This window comes from Mauremys mutica, chromosome 6, assembly GCF_020497125.1.
Source record: "Mauremys mutica isolate MM-2020 ecotype Southern chromosome 6, ASM2049712v1, whole genome shotgun sequence".
NCBI lineage: Eukaryota > Metazoa > Chordata > Testudines > Geoemydidae > Mauremys > Mauremys mutica.
The window spans coordinates 98,639,558-98,658,227 of NC_059077.1; the positions used below are offsets into that span (position 1 = coordinate 98,639,558).

At 40.8% G+C, this 18,670-nt stretch overlaps 2 protein-coding genes across 2 annotated transcripts; both read left to right on the forward strand.

The window, feature by feature from the left end:
- Window positions 1–1,573: 1,573 nt before the first annotated feature.
- Window positions 1,574–2,149, forward strand: LOC123372494 (interferon beta-like). The gene has a single exon (XM_045020608.1). It carries the CDS (start codon window positions 1,574–1,576, stop codon window positions 2,147–2,149), a length of 576 nt encoding a protein of 191 aa, XP_044876543.1.
- Window positions 2,150–12,402: 10,253 nt separating this feature from the next.
- LOC123372492 (interferon epsilon-like) lies at window positions 12,403–12,978 on the forward strand. Its single transcript, XM_045020605.1, has one exon. It carries the CDS (start codon window positions 12,403–12,405, stop codon window positions 12,976–12,978), a length of 576 nt encoding a protein of 191 aa, XP_044876540.1.
- The last annotated feature ends 5,692 nt before the right edge of the window (window positions 12,979–18,670 follow it).

Sequence of the window (18,670 nt, forward strand, 5' to 3'; positions counted from 1 at the left end):
ACTTTGTTACCCTATACTCTCCTACTAGTCACCTGACTTATTTCCCTCTCTCCTCAACATCTTCCTCTGGACTTCACCCTGGTGTGGAATACACATCCCCAACACCCACGGAAACTAATGGGAGAATGGGGAGTATAGCCCATGGCAATCTGGGGGCTCTGATAAGTCTGCTTTCTCTGCTTTACAGAAACTTTTATGTAGCTGATACAAACATCTGAAATTTCTTATAAAAGTGCAGGAGACTTGGGAGACTAACCAAATTAATATGCACAAAAATCTTTTCATGGTTTATTCATATGATTCTTCCTTTCTAATTTCAGGGAAAATAGTTTTCTTTTTGGATGAAAACACATTTTCCTGACATGATGGAAAAATCCAGCAAAACAGTCTTTGCTAAGGGAAGAGTACCAGAAAATGAAATGTGACCACACGAAACAAAGAGGCTTAAACAAAGCATAACAGTTTCCCTGCCCATGCCAAGGGGAAAGCAAAAGTCAAAAGAGAAGGAACCAGCAAAAATGGTGAACACTGATTTTGATTTTTAAAAAATTCTTTGAATTATTACAACCCAGGGACATGCCTGTTAAAAATACACAGCATGACTTCTCTTCTGGCCACACTAAATCACAATCATCCATGTGGGTACCTCTCTAGTATGTGTAACTAATTGCTCATCCTGTTTTATGAATTACCGTCCATTTTTCACCAGTGTCAGCTACTCAGAGTGACCAATAGGACATGATGTTCACACCGTCTAACTGCATCTATTCCTCAGCTACAGTATATAGATGTGGAAATAAACTAAAAATGAAAAAAGCTTCCATTCTCACAGAGCACACTCTCTGTCTCCTTTGTTTTCTTAGAAGGAAGATACCGATATTTTCTGGTGTCTCCATATTAAGTGTGCTTTCCAGGTTGCATGGTTGAAGTTGAAATTTACCAATATTTTTGGGCGGCCTAACACAGGTGCTGCTACATCCCCTGGCTTGAAGTGGTTTCCTTCATATTCAGGGTTTACAGTTTGGTTCAATGGCTCTCAACAGCCCCACTATACAAATTGTTCCAGCTCCCCGAGGCCTAACCCTTTCCTTCCATTTCCTCTATACCTCAGAACATTAAATATACCTAAACTATTTTTCTGTCAAATGAAGGAGGTTATGAATGGGAAGTGTAGGGTTTGATGAATTGGGGGTCTTCTCTCTATCACTTCTGAAGTGTGGATGATCTTATTAAATTACATCTTTAAGTTAATGTATCATGAAAAGCCTGTATGCACGTGGATCCACCATGAGTTAAAGGGGTTGTATATGGTCATTTGTGGTCACTTTCACAAAAATACAAAAAGGAGGAAACGTGGTAAAAGAACTAGAAAGCAGTGAATTAAACAGAAAGAAAAAGACTGAAGCCTCCAGGAGGGAAAAACCTTAAAAACAGAAAATGATGAAACAAAAATTCTGAAGACAAATATTTAAATTCAGAGACATGAAGGAAAGACACAGCAGTCTACATAGGACCTTCAACAAACTCCAGGCACAAGGTTCCACACAAAGAAACGGAGTGTATAGACATCATCATGACCACCAGGTGTTTGCTGCACGTTTGCCTCATGCTGCTCTTCTCTACTGAAATCTCATCTCGGCTCTGTACCATGCTTCACTTCCAGCAGAACAAAGTGAACAAAGAAAGCTTGGAGCTTCTGCAGAAAATGAGCGGAAATTTCCCCTCACACTGCATAAATGAAAGGGCAGCTTTCAAACCCACCCAGGATGTTGTCCAACTTCCAGTGTCCCAGAAGGAGAATGCCAAGGTGGCAATTCAAGAGATCCTCCAAGAGATCTTCAACATCTTTAGCAAAAACCTCACCCAGAGTGCCTGGGAGGAGACTTCCATAGTCAGGTTCCAAAATGGACTTTATCTACAAATTCAGCGGCTGGAGGCATGTTTGAGAGCACATATGGAGAAGGGCTTAACCAACCCAGAAAGTGAGGACCTCCAGCTCACCAGTCGGAGAGTGAAACAATACTTCCAGGGGATAGATGTTTTCCTGAAAGAAAAACAATACAGCCTGTGTGCCTGGGAGATCATTCGCATGGAAATACCCAGATGTTTTGTACTAGTTGACAAACTCACTAGAAGGCTTAATAACTAAGGTACAGTCAAAACTTTTCCCTAGAGTAAATGAATTAACATTAGTGTAATTTATACAGCTGAACAGAGATAGCGGATAGTTTATCTCTTTGCTTATATGGGCCTGATCATTCTTCTACAGCAGGGGTCGGCAACCTTTCTGAAGTGCTGTGCCAAGTCTTCATTTATTCACTCTAATTTAAGGTTTCACATGCCAGTAATACATTTCAAAGTTTTTAGAAGATCTCTCTAAGTCTATAATATATAACTAAACTATTGTTGTATGTAAAGTAAATAAGGTTTTTAAAATATTTAAGAAGCTTCATTTAAAATTAAATTAAAATGCAGAGCCCCCCGGACCAGTGGCCAGGTCATCAGTGTGAGTGCCATTGAAAATCAGCTCGCGTGCCGCATTCGGCACGCGTGCCATAGGTTGCCTACCCATGTTCTACAGGGTAAATGGCCAAATACCAACTGATTTCCATGGCAGCAGTTTGAGGCTCTTCCTGTCCTGTGCTGGAAAAGGATTTGCAATTACATGGATTTATTTTTCTGTGTTTCTACTATTATTTAATTTTGCACATCTTCATAATCTCTCACATAGCAGTACTGTTGGGCAGTAGGTAATTGGCAGACCTTGCAACAAAGTACATATATGTGGAATTCCTAGGCACCTCACCAGCACTTTTCGGTGTGGGAGGGAGGGAAGTATCATTATCTGATGACCAAAGTATTCTGACTTCGACAGATGTAGTGTGTTTCTACGATTATCATCATTGCTATTAATTAATCTGTCCTCATGAGAACTATTTCTAGTATTCCAAGGTTTGAGAAGCTTCCTAGAGACTTTAAAAAAAATATGAACATACTAAAAGACCTGTGAGCTTACATGTGGAAAAGATATTTTCATTTAATTTATTGAGATCAATTCAATGAAAATTATATTTTTTCCCTTTGTGTTTCAACTAGTTCCAATTTCATTTCAGCTCCAGATCCTGCAACTACTGAGGTTAAACCAGAAGGATGCAGTGGAATCCCTCCTCTCTGCTGATTCTTCCCACAGTGACTTCTAACACTCCAGAACGCTTGATGTATTGTGCAATACATGCACTCTATTACGAAATTCCAGCTGCACAAACTACTTTTTATGTGATAATATTCTGTTCATTTACTGTGTTTAAAATGCTTAGAATTAAGGATACTGATGCAAAAAAGCTTCAAGACAATTAAGAATTTTAAAAGAAAGGGTTAGACCTTAAACATTGTTGACATTAAGTGTTTGCTATATATTTCTATGGTTCAACTCTTCTCTGATCAAATCTCACGTCTGAACTGTAACATGCAGTATAACCACAGTATAACAGCATAACACAGGTTATAGGTTGGATATTAGGAAACACTTTTTCACTCAGAAAGTGGTGAAACACTGGAATGGGTTACCTAGGGAGGTGGTGGAATCTCCTTCCTTAGAGGTTTTTAAGGTCAGGCTTGACAAAGCCCTGGCTGGGATGATTTAGTTGGGAATTAGTCCTGCTTTGAGCAGGGGGTTGGACTAGATGATCTCCTGGGGTCCCTTCCAACCCTGAGATTCTATGATTCTATGTGAACTGGAACAGCTTCCAAACAAAGAGGTGTGGATAATTTTCCTATAATGTCAGAACAAAGAGAGCGATTTCAGGTGGCAGCAAGAGGTTCTCAAGTTCTGAGAGTCCCTGTAGGAAAATGCCCAGGTGACAATCCAGGAAATCTTCCAACACATTTCCTGCTGCTTTTGCAAAATCTCTCCCAAGCTACCTCAGGTGGAAGTTCCATTCAGAGGGTCCAGCATAGACTCATCAGCCAGCTGGTCATCTGGAGACAGGCTTGGTTGCAATGATGGAAAGTGGGACTCTTACCAGGAAGGAAGGAAGGACTTTCAGCTCACCAGGATGAAAGTGAAGAGATACCAATTATTTCCTCTAGCAGGGAAGCAGTTCAGCATCAGTGCCGGCAAGAGAATCCAAGTGGAATTAAACAGTTTTCAACCATAGGACAAACTCACAAAGAACTTTAGAAATTAAAATACAATTTGTAGAAGTACTAACCAAAATCAATTAACATTTTATACACAATTTAAAATGAGATGCAATGGAATTTTAAAACCTGTTTCTACTATTTATTCTATTCGTGTATTGTGGAAATATTTACAGAACATTTTATGATATTTGTAACAGGATATATATGTCAGTCTATTATTTATTGCTCTTATTTACATTTTATCATAGATACATTTGAATAAATTATTATTTTATACAAAATAGCAACATATAGTGGTAGTCATTTGTATCAAATACCCATTTTTAAAAAATCCAAAAAAAACCTCTACACTTGTTCAGCCTTAAAACCCCAAGTCCAGAAAGTATTTATGCACACGACTTATGGTATGTGACCCATCCCACTGATGTTCGTGCTTCTAGTTGGGAATATAATTAGATACATTGATGAATCAGTGTGAAAGTTCACTGTACTTCCATATTTAAAAAAGTAGCTATGGAGTGAAAATTAGTCTTTCCACTGTAACAAACCATGCACCAGACCTGACCTCTGCCTCTTTTTCCTCTGCTACTTTTTCCTTGGTTATTTTCCCCTACCAAATAACTTCTTGTTGTGGATGTTTGGTTTAGTAGATGTGTTGGAAGAGGCCAAACTACTGGGTGGGGGGAGAGAGGGCACCAATCACAAACAGTATGAATGCTCAAAAACACACCAGGTAAGTTAGCATTTAATTAGCTTGTTGATAACTCCATCAATCGGGTTTGTGTGCATTCACATACCACCTCCCCACAATACATTTACAAGCATCGCCCCCACCCATTAAGTATGGGCTTCCATGAATGCTTCTCATTTGTGTATCCTTCACACACATTTGGTTCCATTATTTTTGAGTGAGCACAGCACAGACTAAATTCATTCTTGAGTGCACACCACAAACAAAATTACATGTGAGTAATGAGAGCAGGGATAGGACATTTGAATGAGGATTATCATAGTTTCTCTGTCACCTCTAAAATGCAGCTCCCAGTTTGGGGGAATGCGTCAGTCAGTTACTACCCAGGAACAATACTGAATTCTTCTGAAAAACCCTAACTACCCCAAACCTATTCTGTGCTAGAGAGAAACTATTCTTATTCATGCCATCAGACCTTTAATAAAAAAAGGGCCATACTGAGTGGAGAATTCAGTTGAGCTCTTTGACAATATCATTCGTACCATAAGGAGCAGCAAATGCCTGTGGGGAATCCCAGCTCACATTTCTTAAAAGAGAGGGAAACTCTGTAAATATCCCCCACGGAGGTTCTCCCACATCCTTCCAATGGTGGGCAGGAATGAGGAGGAGCAGGTTGGACCCCAGCCTGCCTCACGGAAATGGCTGTAGTTCCATCTGCACACTAAGAAGATTCTATGATTTCTGCACAGATGACAAAGGTCTCACCACTTTGCATTACCACCCATTATACTCTCTGCCCCCATCTTTTCAGTGTAAAGGAGTATTTTCCAGGGCTATGGAAAATAATCCATGGGGTCACAGGAAAGAAGGAATGATGAGTGAAGGCAGCAAACCCTACTCCACCTCAACCCACATCACACATGCTTCTATGTGAAGCAGCTGAGATGCTCACACAGAGAACTCTATTGCTGCATGAAACCTCTGGGGCAGGTTCTGTGCCCTTTGTAACTAACTTTCCTCAAACTATACACTACTTCTGTGCCTATGTGCTGTTGATATACAGATTTACTGAAACAGATTCTGTTCTTTCATTACCCTGTATTTACTTTGATGCCTTGGTCTTTCCTGTTAGTATTAATGGTATTCTTAAGGGTAGTTTAGGTTGGACATCAGGAAAAACTTCCTAACTGTCCAGGTGGTTAAGCACTGGAATAAATTGCCTAGGGAGGTGGTGGAATCTCCGTCATTGGAGATTTGAAAGAACAGATTATACAAACACCTGTCAGGGATGGTCTAGGTCGGGGGTGGACAAACTATGGACCATGGGGCAATCTGGCCCAGGAGCCATTTTAAGCCGGCCTGTGATCGGCACCAGCAGCTTAGCCCCGCTCCAGCACCCTGGCTGGGGCATTGGACCAAGGTCAGACCACATGGCTCAGCCCTGCTCCAGCTGGGACACTGGGTCAGGCCTGCACCACGTGGCTCGGCCCCACTCTGGCCGGAGCACTGGGTCGGTTGATGCACCACATGGCTTCCAGAAGCCGGTATGGCCCCACTCCGGCTCCTACATGCTCCAACGGGAGTACAGTGGCGGTGCCTGCAGACGGGGCAGAATGCAGAACCGCCTGGACGTGCCTCTGCATAGGAGCCAGAGAAGGGACATGCCACTGCTTCTGGGAGCCTCGTGAGGTAAGCGCTGCTCGGAGCCTGAACCCCTTGAGACTCTCCCCATGCGCCAACCCCGTGCCCCAGCCGTGATCTCCCTCCCGCCCTCCGAATCCCTCGATCCCTGCCCAGAGCACCCTCCTACACCCCAAACCTCTCATCCCCACCCCACCCCAGAGCCCGTATTCCCAGCCGGAACCTGCACCCTTTCCTGCATCCCTGCCCCAGCCCTGGTCACCCTCCTGGCCTGTAAACCCCTTGGTCCCAGCCCAGAACACCCTCCTACACCACAAACTCCTCATCCCCAGACCCACCCCAGTGCCCGCACCCCAACCCCAATTTTCTGAGCATTCATGACCCATCATACAATTTCTATTCCCTGAGGTGGCCCTCCTTGCTCTAGGTATACTTCATCCTGTCAATGCAGGAAGCTGGACTCAATGACCTCTTGAGGTCCCTTCTAGCCCTATTCTTTAAAGAGTCTCTGTCAAATAATTGAAGTAAAAATGTTGAATTTCTTACCAGAAAGTGCATTAGGAGCCTGGGGCTCTACCCAAATTAATATGAACAGAAACGTTTTCATATTTTCAGTAAGGGAATCTTCTTTTCCAATTTCAGTGAAAATTGTTTTCTAGTTGAATTAAAACACACTTCCCTGCCATGATGGAAACTCCAACACAACAGTCTGCGCTACGGCATGTGAAAAGTGAAGTGTGACCACAGGAAGTTAAGGGGATTAAACAAACCAGAAGAATTTTCCAGTTCAAGCCGAGAGAAACACAAACATTAAAAGACAAGGGACCAGCAGTAATAGTGAACACTGAATTTGATTTAAAAAAAAAACCTTTGAATTATTACATCCCAGTGACACACATATTAAGAACACATGATATGACTTCTCTTCATAAGCGCTTTTTAACCACACTGTAAACCACATCCATCCACGTGGGTACCTCTATCGAATATGGATTACTAACTGCATTGTATTTTCAGATTTGTTGACAGTAAGCAAAGGTTTCTTTTTTCCAGTGTCCAAGACACCAGTTTCCCTGGCACCAACATTTTAAGTGTTCTTTTTAAACTACATGAAATCTGAAAAGTGCAGATGACCCAATATTTTCTGAGGGCCACAGTTACTCCTGCATTAAGCAACTTTAAATATACCTACGCTATTTCCCTCTCTGAAATGAAGCAGGGTACGAAGGAAAATTATAGGTTTGCAGGAGGTTTTTATGTTTTGCAGTAACCATCCAGAAAATGAACAGTTTCCTCCTCATGGTTAAGAGGATGAAATGTAGATTTACAAATAAAAGTATAGTTTAAAATGAGGCTGTACTTTTAAAAGGAGACTGCTAAAAAAAAAAATCATACTGCGGGAGCACCATATTTGTGTTTCTAATTGCTTTCTGATGACATTGGCTCAGTTTTTAGGTAAAAAGCCTTGTTTCTAACTGTCAGTTCAGCCTGACCAATCTAAGAAAAGGTAAAGGGACAGGACTATTGAAACTGATAAACTGGGGCAAAAGGGAAAACATCATTTTGCAACTGAACAAAAATAATCCTAAATAAATTAACACATACCATGTTGGTTAATCAAGCCTGATGGAGAAGAAACGCTGGGAGAGAGAAAAACAACAACTAATGGAGAAGATATCATGATCTCAGGGCCCAGACAAGGGGACTATTCTCATTATATGTATTTCTCAGACCATCTCACTGACTTGCATCTAGATCAGTGATACTCAGACTTCAGCTCGTGAGCCGCAAGTGGCTCTTTAATGTGTCTCCTGTCGCTCTTTGCAGCACATGATATAAAAACACTGGGTAATTTAATTATTAACCAATCTAAGTTAGTAACCAATCAGGATGCTTTTACTATGTTATGAACCAATTAATTTATCAACTTGCACTAAATTGTTAACTTATTTGCTCTGAAAATAATATATATTATATAAAAAACTAAGTATTTCCCCGTCATACTGTTTAAATACGAATAGTACTAGAGTATACTAAATGAATCAATGAATTCACACAACTGTGGCTGTTTTGGGTAATGTTAATCGCTAATTTGGCTCCTGAACTACTGAGGTCTGACTATCACTGATCTAGATATAGAAGTTCTGCAACATGCAAACCGTATTCCCTTAACTGGAGAGAGAGTCTTTGCAGTGGTAACTGACAGGTTAACATGCCCTACAGTGACAGTTGCAGGTAGAAGGGCTAGCACAAGCTGATTATTACTTATTATTGGTATTACAGTTCCCCGGGGCCCTATCAGTGCCCAGGCACATTATTATGGGTGCTATACAAACATTCAGTAAAAGTGACAATTTTGGGTACATAGATAGTATTTTGAAGAACTATTGGTCAGTCATAGCACTGCCTATGACAAATTTCACCCTAAATCTGGAGATTTCGTATTAAAAAGTTATTAAGAGAAATCAAACAAACACTACATTAAATGTTCAAAGAGCATAAAAACAAACTGTGTATGAATTTTCACACTGATTGGCAATCTCCTTTTAGGAAAAAAACAGCAATGTAAGCCCCATTGGAAATCTCTTTTATCACCTCATTTGGAGTTGCTAATAGGAGTCTCTGTTCATTCCTCACAGTCAACAGCTGGCACCATTGCAGAAGCCTTTGCTTATCTTTATCTCCAGGTTTCTCAGAGTTCATAATGCGGGCCTAATCTTAAAAATATTGTTCTATGGACTATTTACACTCCTATTCAAGATCAGGTAATACCTTCATGGCAGGAACACCAATGTTGCAGCGCAGGCGTGCGTGAACAAAGCTCAACAACCAATATGATTGAAAGCAAAGTCAATTTATTTCTCTCCAGCATACATCTTTATACACTTGAAGCAGGCAAGCAAGCAATTGCTAATTGGTTAACAAAATACACACAAGCACTGCTATAACTTCATAGGGTAACATCATCCTAGACAGCCTTCTAATTTATTATCCTATTATTGCCTGCTAGAGAGAAGTTAGCCAAGGCCAACTTCTCATAACAAAACTCACAGCCTAATTAACCCAACCTAAAAACCTAAACATCTCAAACTTCCCACACTCTCATGCACAACAATCCCACACCTCCCCACTTTTCTCATAATAAAAAAGGGAAGGCACAGCAAAACATTCCCAGCTCATAGCATCACATTACTACAATCTATTACACAGCAAAACTAAAAGCAAATTTAAACACCAGCTGCCTAACTAAACCGTAACAATATCTTCCGCAGTGCCCTGCTCTCACCTATCACATCCCCCCTCCAGGTGATGCAAGTGGCCCAAGGGGCCAGGAGGGTTCTGCCAATGTGCAAACAGCCACAAAGCAGATTTCCAATAAGGGCTTCCACTGCAGCAACATGGGGCAAGCAAAGGCCATAGTATTTATGGCACTCTGCGCCAAAATCAGCCAAGGCCGGACCCACTTCGCCGGAATCCACCTTGCTTACTAAATTCCCATTTCCCAAGCAACTTATCTGATCCCAGTTAGGCCACCTGGCATTTGCCTCGCTCTGGCAGTTCCCTACTTTCTCATAACAACTTTATCTCATCCCTCTGTTCTTGTGACCACGCTGCTGTAATTTTCCACCAAGGCAGCATAGGGAAGATGCAACCGGACACACCAAATGCTTACAGAGAAAGGGAGTAGTAGGAACACATTTATAACATTTGAGCTGTCTTTAAAAGAATGTGGGAACTGTCAGTTCTCTGAAGACCACCATCCAGTACTCTATACCATCACCTATTCATGAAGCTCAGTCTGGGACCTGCTGGCTTAGAGGCATATACAGGGAGCAAACTCTTAATACAAATGCCTATCCTTTCTTATGGTGCAGGCTTTTTCAGTAGCGGTGCCTATCCGCAGTAGAAGTTCTTTCCTGCCCAAGTCTTTCTTCCTTCATTGTAGTTAAAGCCTACAAGTTGTACTGACAAAACACAATTACAGGGAAATAATGCGAGCAAAAATAGACTGTATGAACAAGTCAAAGATTATAAACAGATTGGTTCCCAACCTCCAAAATGTACCCCGCTCTCTGGTGGAACACGGCAGTCATATTGCACCGGGGAGCCATACAAACTCTTCTTCAAAGTCTAACTTCTCCATTTCCTCTGTAGTGCAGAGCAGAACCTCCTGACAATCATTCCATCACATTGTTTTTAAGCTGTGCTACGTGGAAGAATCGTTTAATCTACTTAACAGCCATTTGAGGTCATCCATCATCGACGACTTTAGGTCTTCTTGTGGGAAAGCCATCCACAGGTATATAAAAAGGGAGGAAAACACCACTAATACACCCTCACTTAAGTTCTCACTTATCATCTCACTAGCAGGCAGGAGGAAAGAGTTGCCCCAGCTTTCATCATAGAAATAGATGAACCGATGGCTTCTGCACAGAACACAAAATCTTTCCACACAGAGCACCCGAGTGGCTGCATCACTTCTAGAGCTTTGTCAGACCTTCATATCAGACCCTATCAGCGTGGTTCCATTACAGCCACCCTGCCAGGGCTGCCCCAAGCTGGAACAATGGGTGCTGGGGGTGTGAAGATTCAAGTAATAAGAGCGACCAAAAGCATGGTCTCATTCATATAGTGGGTTAGCCCATGATGAGCTGGGAGCTCTAGTAAGTCTGCTCTCTCTGCTTTGCAGAGGGTCTTTCAAAAATTTGAAGCAAAAATCTCAAATTTCTTATAGAAATGCAGGAAAACTTGGGAGACTCTAACCTATTTAATATGCACACAAATGTTTTCATCGTTTCTTCATGTGATTTTTCTCTTTTTAAATTCCAGTGAAAATAGTTTTCTTGTTGAATTAAAACACATTTCCCTGCCATGATGGAAACTCCAGCACAACAGTCTGTCCTCAGGCTTGAGAATAAAACAAACTAGAAGAATTTCGCTGCCCAAGCTGAGGGGAAGGGGAAAGAGAAGAAACCAGCAAAAATGCTGAACACTAAATTTCATTTTAAAAAATTATTTGAATTCTTTCATCCCAGGGACACACTTGGTAAAAAATACATAATGTAATTTCTTTGCATAACCTCCTTCTGACCACATTGTAAATCACAGTCATCCATGTGGGTATCTCTCTAGTATGTGTTGTTATACTAATTGCTCATCCTGTTTTATGAATTATTCTCATTTTTCACAATTGTCAGCTACTTGGAGTGATCAACAGGACATGATATTCACACCTTTCCGCTGGATCTATTACTCAGCTCCAGTATGTATATTAAGACTTAGAAATAACAATGAGTTAAAGTTCAATTTCCTCAGAGCATTCTATCTCCTGTGGTTTCACAGAAGGAAGATACCGATGGTTTGTGTTGTCTAGATTTTAAATGTGCCTTCTAAATAGGAAGAAAAGGTTAAATTTGGGGAGATTTGCCAATATTTTTGGGAGGCCTAACCCTTTCCTCCCACATTTACTTCTTCCATGCCTAGAAAAATTTAAATATTCCTGATCTCTCAAATGAAGAAGGTTATGAATGGGAAGTGCACTGGCTGACGAATTGGAGGTCTTTTCCATATAACTTTCAAATTGTGGATGATCTTCTCAAATTATAGAAATAAATGTCTGATAAAAAGCCTGTATGTATGTGGATCCAACATGAGTTAACAGGGTTGTGTATTGTCACTTTCACACACAAAAACAGAAGGAGGAAGCATGGTAAAAGAACTAGAAAATAGCAAGAAAAACCAGAAAGAAAAAGTCTGAAACATCCAAGAAGGAAAATCTTGTAAATAGAAAATGATCAAAGAAACATTCTCCAACCAAATACTTAAATTCAGAGACATACAGGAAAGACACAGCAGTCTACGTAGGAGCCTCAACCAACTCCAGGCTCAAGGTTCCACACAAAGAAAAGGAGTGTATAGACATCATCATGACTACCAAGTGTTTGCTGCATGTTTGCCTTGTACTGCTCTTCTCTGCTGAAATCTCATCTCGGCTCTGTACTGTGCTTCACTTCCAGCAGAACAAAATGAACAAAGAGAGCTTGGAGCTTCTGCAAAAAATGAGCGGAAATTTCCCTTCACAATGCATAAATGAAAGGGCAGCTTTCAAGCCCTCACAGAATGTTGTTGAACTTTCAGTGTCCCAGAAAGAGAATGCCAAGGTGGCAATTCAAGAGATCCTTCAAGAGATCTTCAACATCTTTAGCAAAAACCTCACCCAGAGTGCCTGGGATGGGACATCCATAGTCAGGTTCCAAATCGGACTTTACCAGCAAATTCAGCGGCTGGAGGCATGTTTGAGAACACAGATGGAGAAGGAATTATCCAATCCAGAAAGTGAGGACCTCCAGCTCACCACTCGGAGAGTGAAAAAATACTTTCAGGGGATAGATGCTTTCCTGAAAGAAAAGCAATACAGCCTGTGTGCCTGGGAGATCGTTCGTGTGGAAATACCCAGATGTTTTGTACTTATTGACAAACTCACTAGAAGGCTTAGTAACTAAGGTACAGTACAGATCATTTCCTTGGAGTAAATGAATTAAGATTAGTGTCAATTATATAGCTGAACAGAGATAGCGGATATTTTATAACTCTGCTTATATAGGGCCTGATCCTCTTCTACAGGATCAGTGGCCAAATAGCAACTAATTTCCATGGCAGCAGCTTCAGGCTCTTCCCATTCTCTCCTGGAAATGGATTTGCAATTACATGGATTTCTTTTTCTGTGTTTCTACTTTTATTTAGGTTTGTGATTCTCCATAATCTCCCACAGATCAGGTGCTGTTATGTACTACATAATTGGCACATCCATGCAACAAAGTACATATATTTTGAATCATTAGCCACCTCACCGGTACTTTGGTCATCAAATAATGATATCTCTCCTCCACCCCCAAGGTACTCTGACTTCTACATATGTAGTGTGTTTCTATTATGGTCATGGTTGCTATTTATTAATCTGTCCTCATCATATACCACAGCTTGAGAAGTTTCCTAGAGACATGTATAAAATATATGTATTGAGCATAAGACTTGTGAGATTATGAAGCGTGGAAAGATATTTTCATTTAATGTACTGATATTAATGCAATGGAAAATTTAGTTTTCCCTTTGTGTTTCAACCAAATTTCATTTCATTCCAGCTAAGGATGCAGCGACTACAGAGGTTAAAACAGTTGGATGAAATTGTACCGTGCAGTGGATTCCCTCCTCTCTACTGATTCTTCCCACAGTGACTTCTAAGACTCCATAATACTTGACCTTCTATTATGGAATACACTCACTCCGTAATGAAATTCCAACTGCCCATATTACAATTTACATGATAATACTCTGTTGATTTACTCAAAGTTTAAATTGCAAAATGAAGGATATCGATGCAAAAGAGTTACAAGAAAATTAAGACAGGGTCAGACCTTAAACACTGTTCACATTATGGGTTTGCTATATATTTCTGTGGTTCAACTCTTCTCTGATCAGATCTCATCTCTGAACTGTAACAACATAGCAAATGTTAACTGGAGAAACTTTCAAACAAAAAAGATGTGCATAGTTTTCCTCTAATGTCAATCCTCGAGTGTCCCTGAAGGGGAATGGCAAGGTGGCAATCCAGGAAATCTTCCAACATATTTTCTGCTGCTTTTGCAGTGCTAGCAGGAGAATCCATGTGGAATTATGGAGTTTTCAAATATAGGACTAATTCACAAAGAAGTTTAGAAATTTAAATACCAACAGTTTTTAGAAGTACTAACCAAAATCAAGTTATATATTATACATGATTAAAAATGAGATGCAGTGGAATTTTAAAAGCTGTTGTTACTATTTATTCTACCTGTGCACTGTGAAAATATTTTCAGATCATTTTACGATATTTGTAACAGGATATTTATGTCAGTCTATTATTTATTTATTGTTCCTATTTATGTATTTATCATTGATATTTGTTACTTATAAATAAATAATTATTTTATATAAAATGGTAACCTATAGTAGTACTGATCTGAATTAAATACCTATTGAACCAAAAAGAAAGAAAGGGAAAATAAAAAAGAAAACTGTAATTGTTCAGCCTTAAAATCCCAATTCCAGAGAGTACTTATGCATGTGACTAACTTAAAGTATGTGAGCCATCCCATTGATGTTAGTGCTTCTACTTTGGAAAATGTTTAAATACATTGATGAATCAGTGTCCCAGTTTGCAGTAATTCCATATTAAAAATAATCATTACAGAATGATAATTAGCCTTTCCATTCAAACAGACCACACCTGAATACCTGAACTCTGCCACCTTTTACTATTCTACTTTTTACCAGGTTATTTTTCCCCCCAAAAAACTTGTCAATTTGGATGTTTGGTGTAGTAGACGGTTGTGTTGGAAGAGACTAGATTGTTGCCCTTTCCCCCAGGAAGTAAGATTGCATGCACACCGTCGATTGTTAGTTTGCAATTAGCCTGCCCATACCCCATCAATCAGGTTAATGTGCATTCACATACCCTCTCCCTCCACCAAAATCAAGTCAGGTTTGTATGTATCCAGCACCTACCCACACTAGCACTGCCCCCAATATTAAGTGTGTCTCACATGCACTCTTATCAGGTTTGTGGCCCACTGCCTGATCCCATTACCTCTGTGTGCGCCCAGGCTAAATCATTCTTGGGCGTACACCACAAACAAAATTACATGTGAATAATAAGAACAGGAATAGGCCATTTTGTATTAGGATTATCAAAGTTTCTCATTGTCACCTCTAAAAGACAGCTCCCCATTTGGTGGAATACATCAGTCAGAAACTACCCAGGAAGAATATGGAATTCTTCTGAATAATAAAGTTAATAATTGGAGATATACCAATCTCCTAGAACTGGAAGGGACTTTGAAAGGTCATTGAGTCCAGCCCCCTGCCTTCATTAGCAGGACCAATTTTTTGCCCCAGATCCCTAAGTGGCCCCCTCAAGGATTGAACTCATAACCCTGGGTTTAGCAGGCCAATGCTCAAACCACTGAGCTATCCCTCCCCCCAAAAAGTCTAACAACCCCAAACCTATTCAGCTCTGGGGGAAAACTATTCCCCTTCATTCCATAACACCTTTAATAAAAAACGGGGAATGCTGAATGCAGTGTTCAGCTGAGCTTTTTGACAATATCACCCATATCATATGGAGTAGCCATGCCTGTGGGGAATCCCAGCTAACATTTCTTAAAAGTGAGGAAAAAATTTTAAATATCTCCTCTGAGATTCTCCGACAGCCTTCCACTCATGGGCAGGAGGAAGGAGGGGTGGGTTCATCCATAGACTTTCTCATGGAAGTGGCTGTCGTTCCATCTCCATTCTCAGCAGATTCTGTGGTTTCTGCACTGATCAAAGAGGTCTCTTCAGACATAAAGATCCACAGTATCTGTCTCAGCTCTGGTCCCATTAGATTCCTTGCCCCAGTCTTTCCAAGTAGTATTTTCCAGGGCTGTTCCAGGCTGCATGCGGTTACCTCAGACAACCTTTTAAAGAGTCATTGTTGGGCAGCTGGGATTAGGGTAACCAATTTATTAGGGGCAGTCCCAATATTTGGGGCTTTATCTTATATAGGCACCTATTACCCCCCACCCCTGCCTCAATTTTTCACACTTGCTGTCTGGTCACCCGAGCTGGGATATCAGCTGGGAAGTCTCTGAAGCCTGGCTTGGGCTTCGTCAGCTAGGGGAAGTATGCAACCATACCTGGTTGGTGTGGTGCTCTGTCGCCCTCTACTGGCACCTGAACCATCTAGAGATTGAGGAGTCTGCTACAGCCTTGGCTTAAGAGGCATGTGGCTTTCAGCTCCTACAGTCGAGGCTTATACACTAAGGCTTAAATGTCCCAGGTACAATCCTGCCTGCTGACAACAGGGATCTGTTGGCATTATAAGTGGGGGCTCGTCTGAGATGTCAACTGGGAAGCCTTTGAAGCTCAGAATGTGCTTTAACATGTCCTCTCCCAGAAGTACACCCAAAGGTGTTTACCTCTTCCAGGGACCATGTAGTAAGTGTAGATTATAACACCCAGACACTTTGCATAGGATTCAAACACACAATTGCTATTTACTTAATCACACAGAAAATATACAGATTGAACAAAAATTGTAAACCCTATACGCAGTTCCCTGCCTCAGTTTCCTCAACACACCAGGCCATTCTATGGGCCTGGATCAGGGTCACTTGGGGTCATCCAACATCCTTCTGTTGCAATGCATCACTTATATGCACAAAACAGAGCTTCTCCCCCAGTTTAGATAACCTGGCTTTGGCCAGTTCATCCCCTTCCTTCCTCTTGCCCGCGTGTCCTGTGGGTCTTCCCCCAGTGATTTATTTTAGAACCTTTTGTTTTTGTCATCTGTCTCTTTGTCAACCTTCAGCAACGTTCCACTCCTAACCCCCATTCTCCTTAACACCAGCTTGGCCAAACTGGTTTCCCAACTTGGGCACCTTACTAAGTGCAATGATACTGTCATCTGAACACAGTTTTAAAGTTAAGTGTCCCCCATTGTTCTCAGCCTAATGAATACCTGCTGTAGGTCCTGTCCAACAGGATGGACACACATAGAAAGAGGTTTCCTATGATTAAGAAATTTCATGACAACAACTTCATAATATCAACTAGAAGTCTTACAGACAGACCGACAGCCACACACACACACACACACACCGACACACACACAAACAAATCAAGCCATTTGAATCAGGCTTGTGTACACTCAAGTCAGCAATTCTATCCCTCAGTTTTCTGAACAACTGGTGCCACCCTTCCACATCAGGCTTGTGTGTTCCTTGCCACCCAACAACCAGTTTGGTGTACAGAATGTGTTCAACTTTCAGTTGTATCCACAATGCCTAAAAATTACCTAAACCCAACATTTAAAATTCTAGCAATAAACGTGAAGGTTGCATCAGATCTAGTGATGATCCACCTCTCTTCCAAGTCTGGTGTATGTGGATAGTAGTTCTGAAGAGCTATCAGTCAACAGTAGCACTCCAACAACATATTTCATCTTTGAAATAAACATTTGAGACTTCTTAAACATTTATGAAAACAGGCGAATGGCTGACACAAATATGCTGCAAGACTATGTGCCTTTACTTCCATTCCTTTCTTATTTTAGCTTTTCTTGTTAAGATTCGGATTTTAAAATTTCTCTCTCTTTCATATAAATATTATCTCCTGAAGCTTCAACTTGCCAGGAAATCCACACAGAGAACTCTCACTGGAGTGAATGCGAGATTGGGATGCACAGCCTCTGGTATGATTGGTCCCTTTAAAGTGACACTGCATTCTTTAAAGTGACACTTCCAAATAGTTTAGGCAGAACTCTAGATTATGATTAAATAAAGTGCTTGAAGTGATGGGGCAGGGAGATGTAAAAGAAGTGACATGAACAGATATGTTTGTTTTCTTCTTTTCCTTTTTAAAAATTAATATGAAAAAATTCCTTTTCATTTTTTGGGTTGAAAACTGTTCCCCTTCACTGATGGAAATTCCAACATGACAGCCTAGTGCTATAGTATGAAAAACAGAAAGTGAAACGCTAGAGGATGCAAACTTCATTCATCAGACCACTTGAATTTCAATGCCCAAGCTCAGTGAAATGCACATTAAAAAAAGAATAAAGCTTGAATGGTGAAAAGGCAAACACATTTGAAAGTGACATTCATTTATGTCTGTCGCTCTAGCATATTTATTATCAACCAGACAATCTTTTTGGACAACTCCTTTCCATGTCACTACACTAGATCACTGGGAACTACTCAGAAGTGCCCAAGAAGATAGCATGTTCATACCCTTCAACTGTACCTGTTCCTTGGGCTTTTCACAGCTGGTATCAGGTTCTTAAGTAAACCTCCCAGTTTCTCAGTGCCCTCTGTCCATCCTCTGGTATTCCCTACACACATGGTTTTTCCTCTCTCATATTTCAAATGGCCAGGAAATTGCGTGAGATTAATAGAGAATTATCTGCCCCAAATCTCTCATAGGAATTTTTTCCATTCTTATCAAATTTTAAGAGGTCCCTATAATATTAGGTTGGAAGGAGGGGATTTTGAGTGTGACACCAGAGAGGGAAAGTTTTCCATCTGCTGGCAAAGTGAAAGAACAGCAGCTTTACACATCACTTCATTGCACATCTGCTATCTGCAGAGTCCAGCAAAAAGAAGCTCTGTAGTAGTTTCC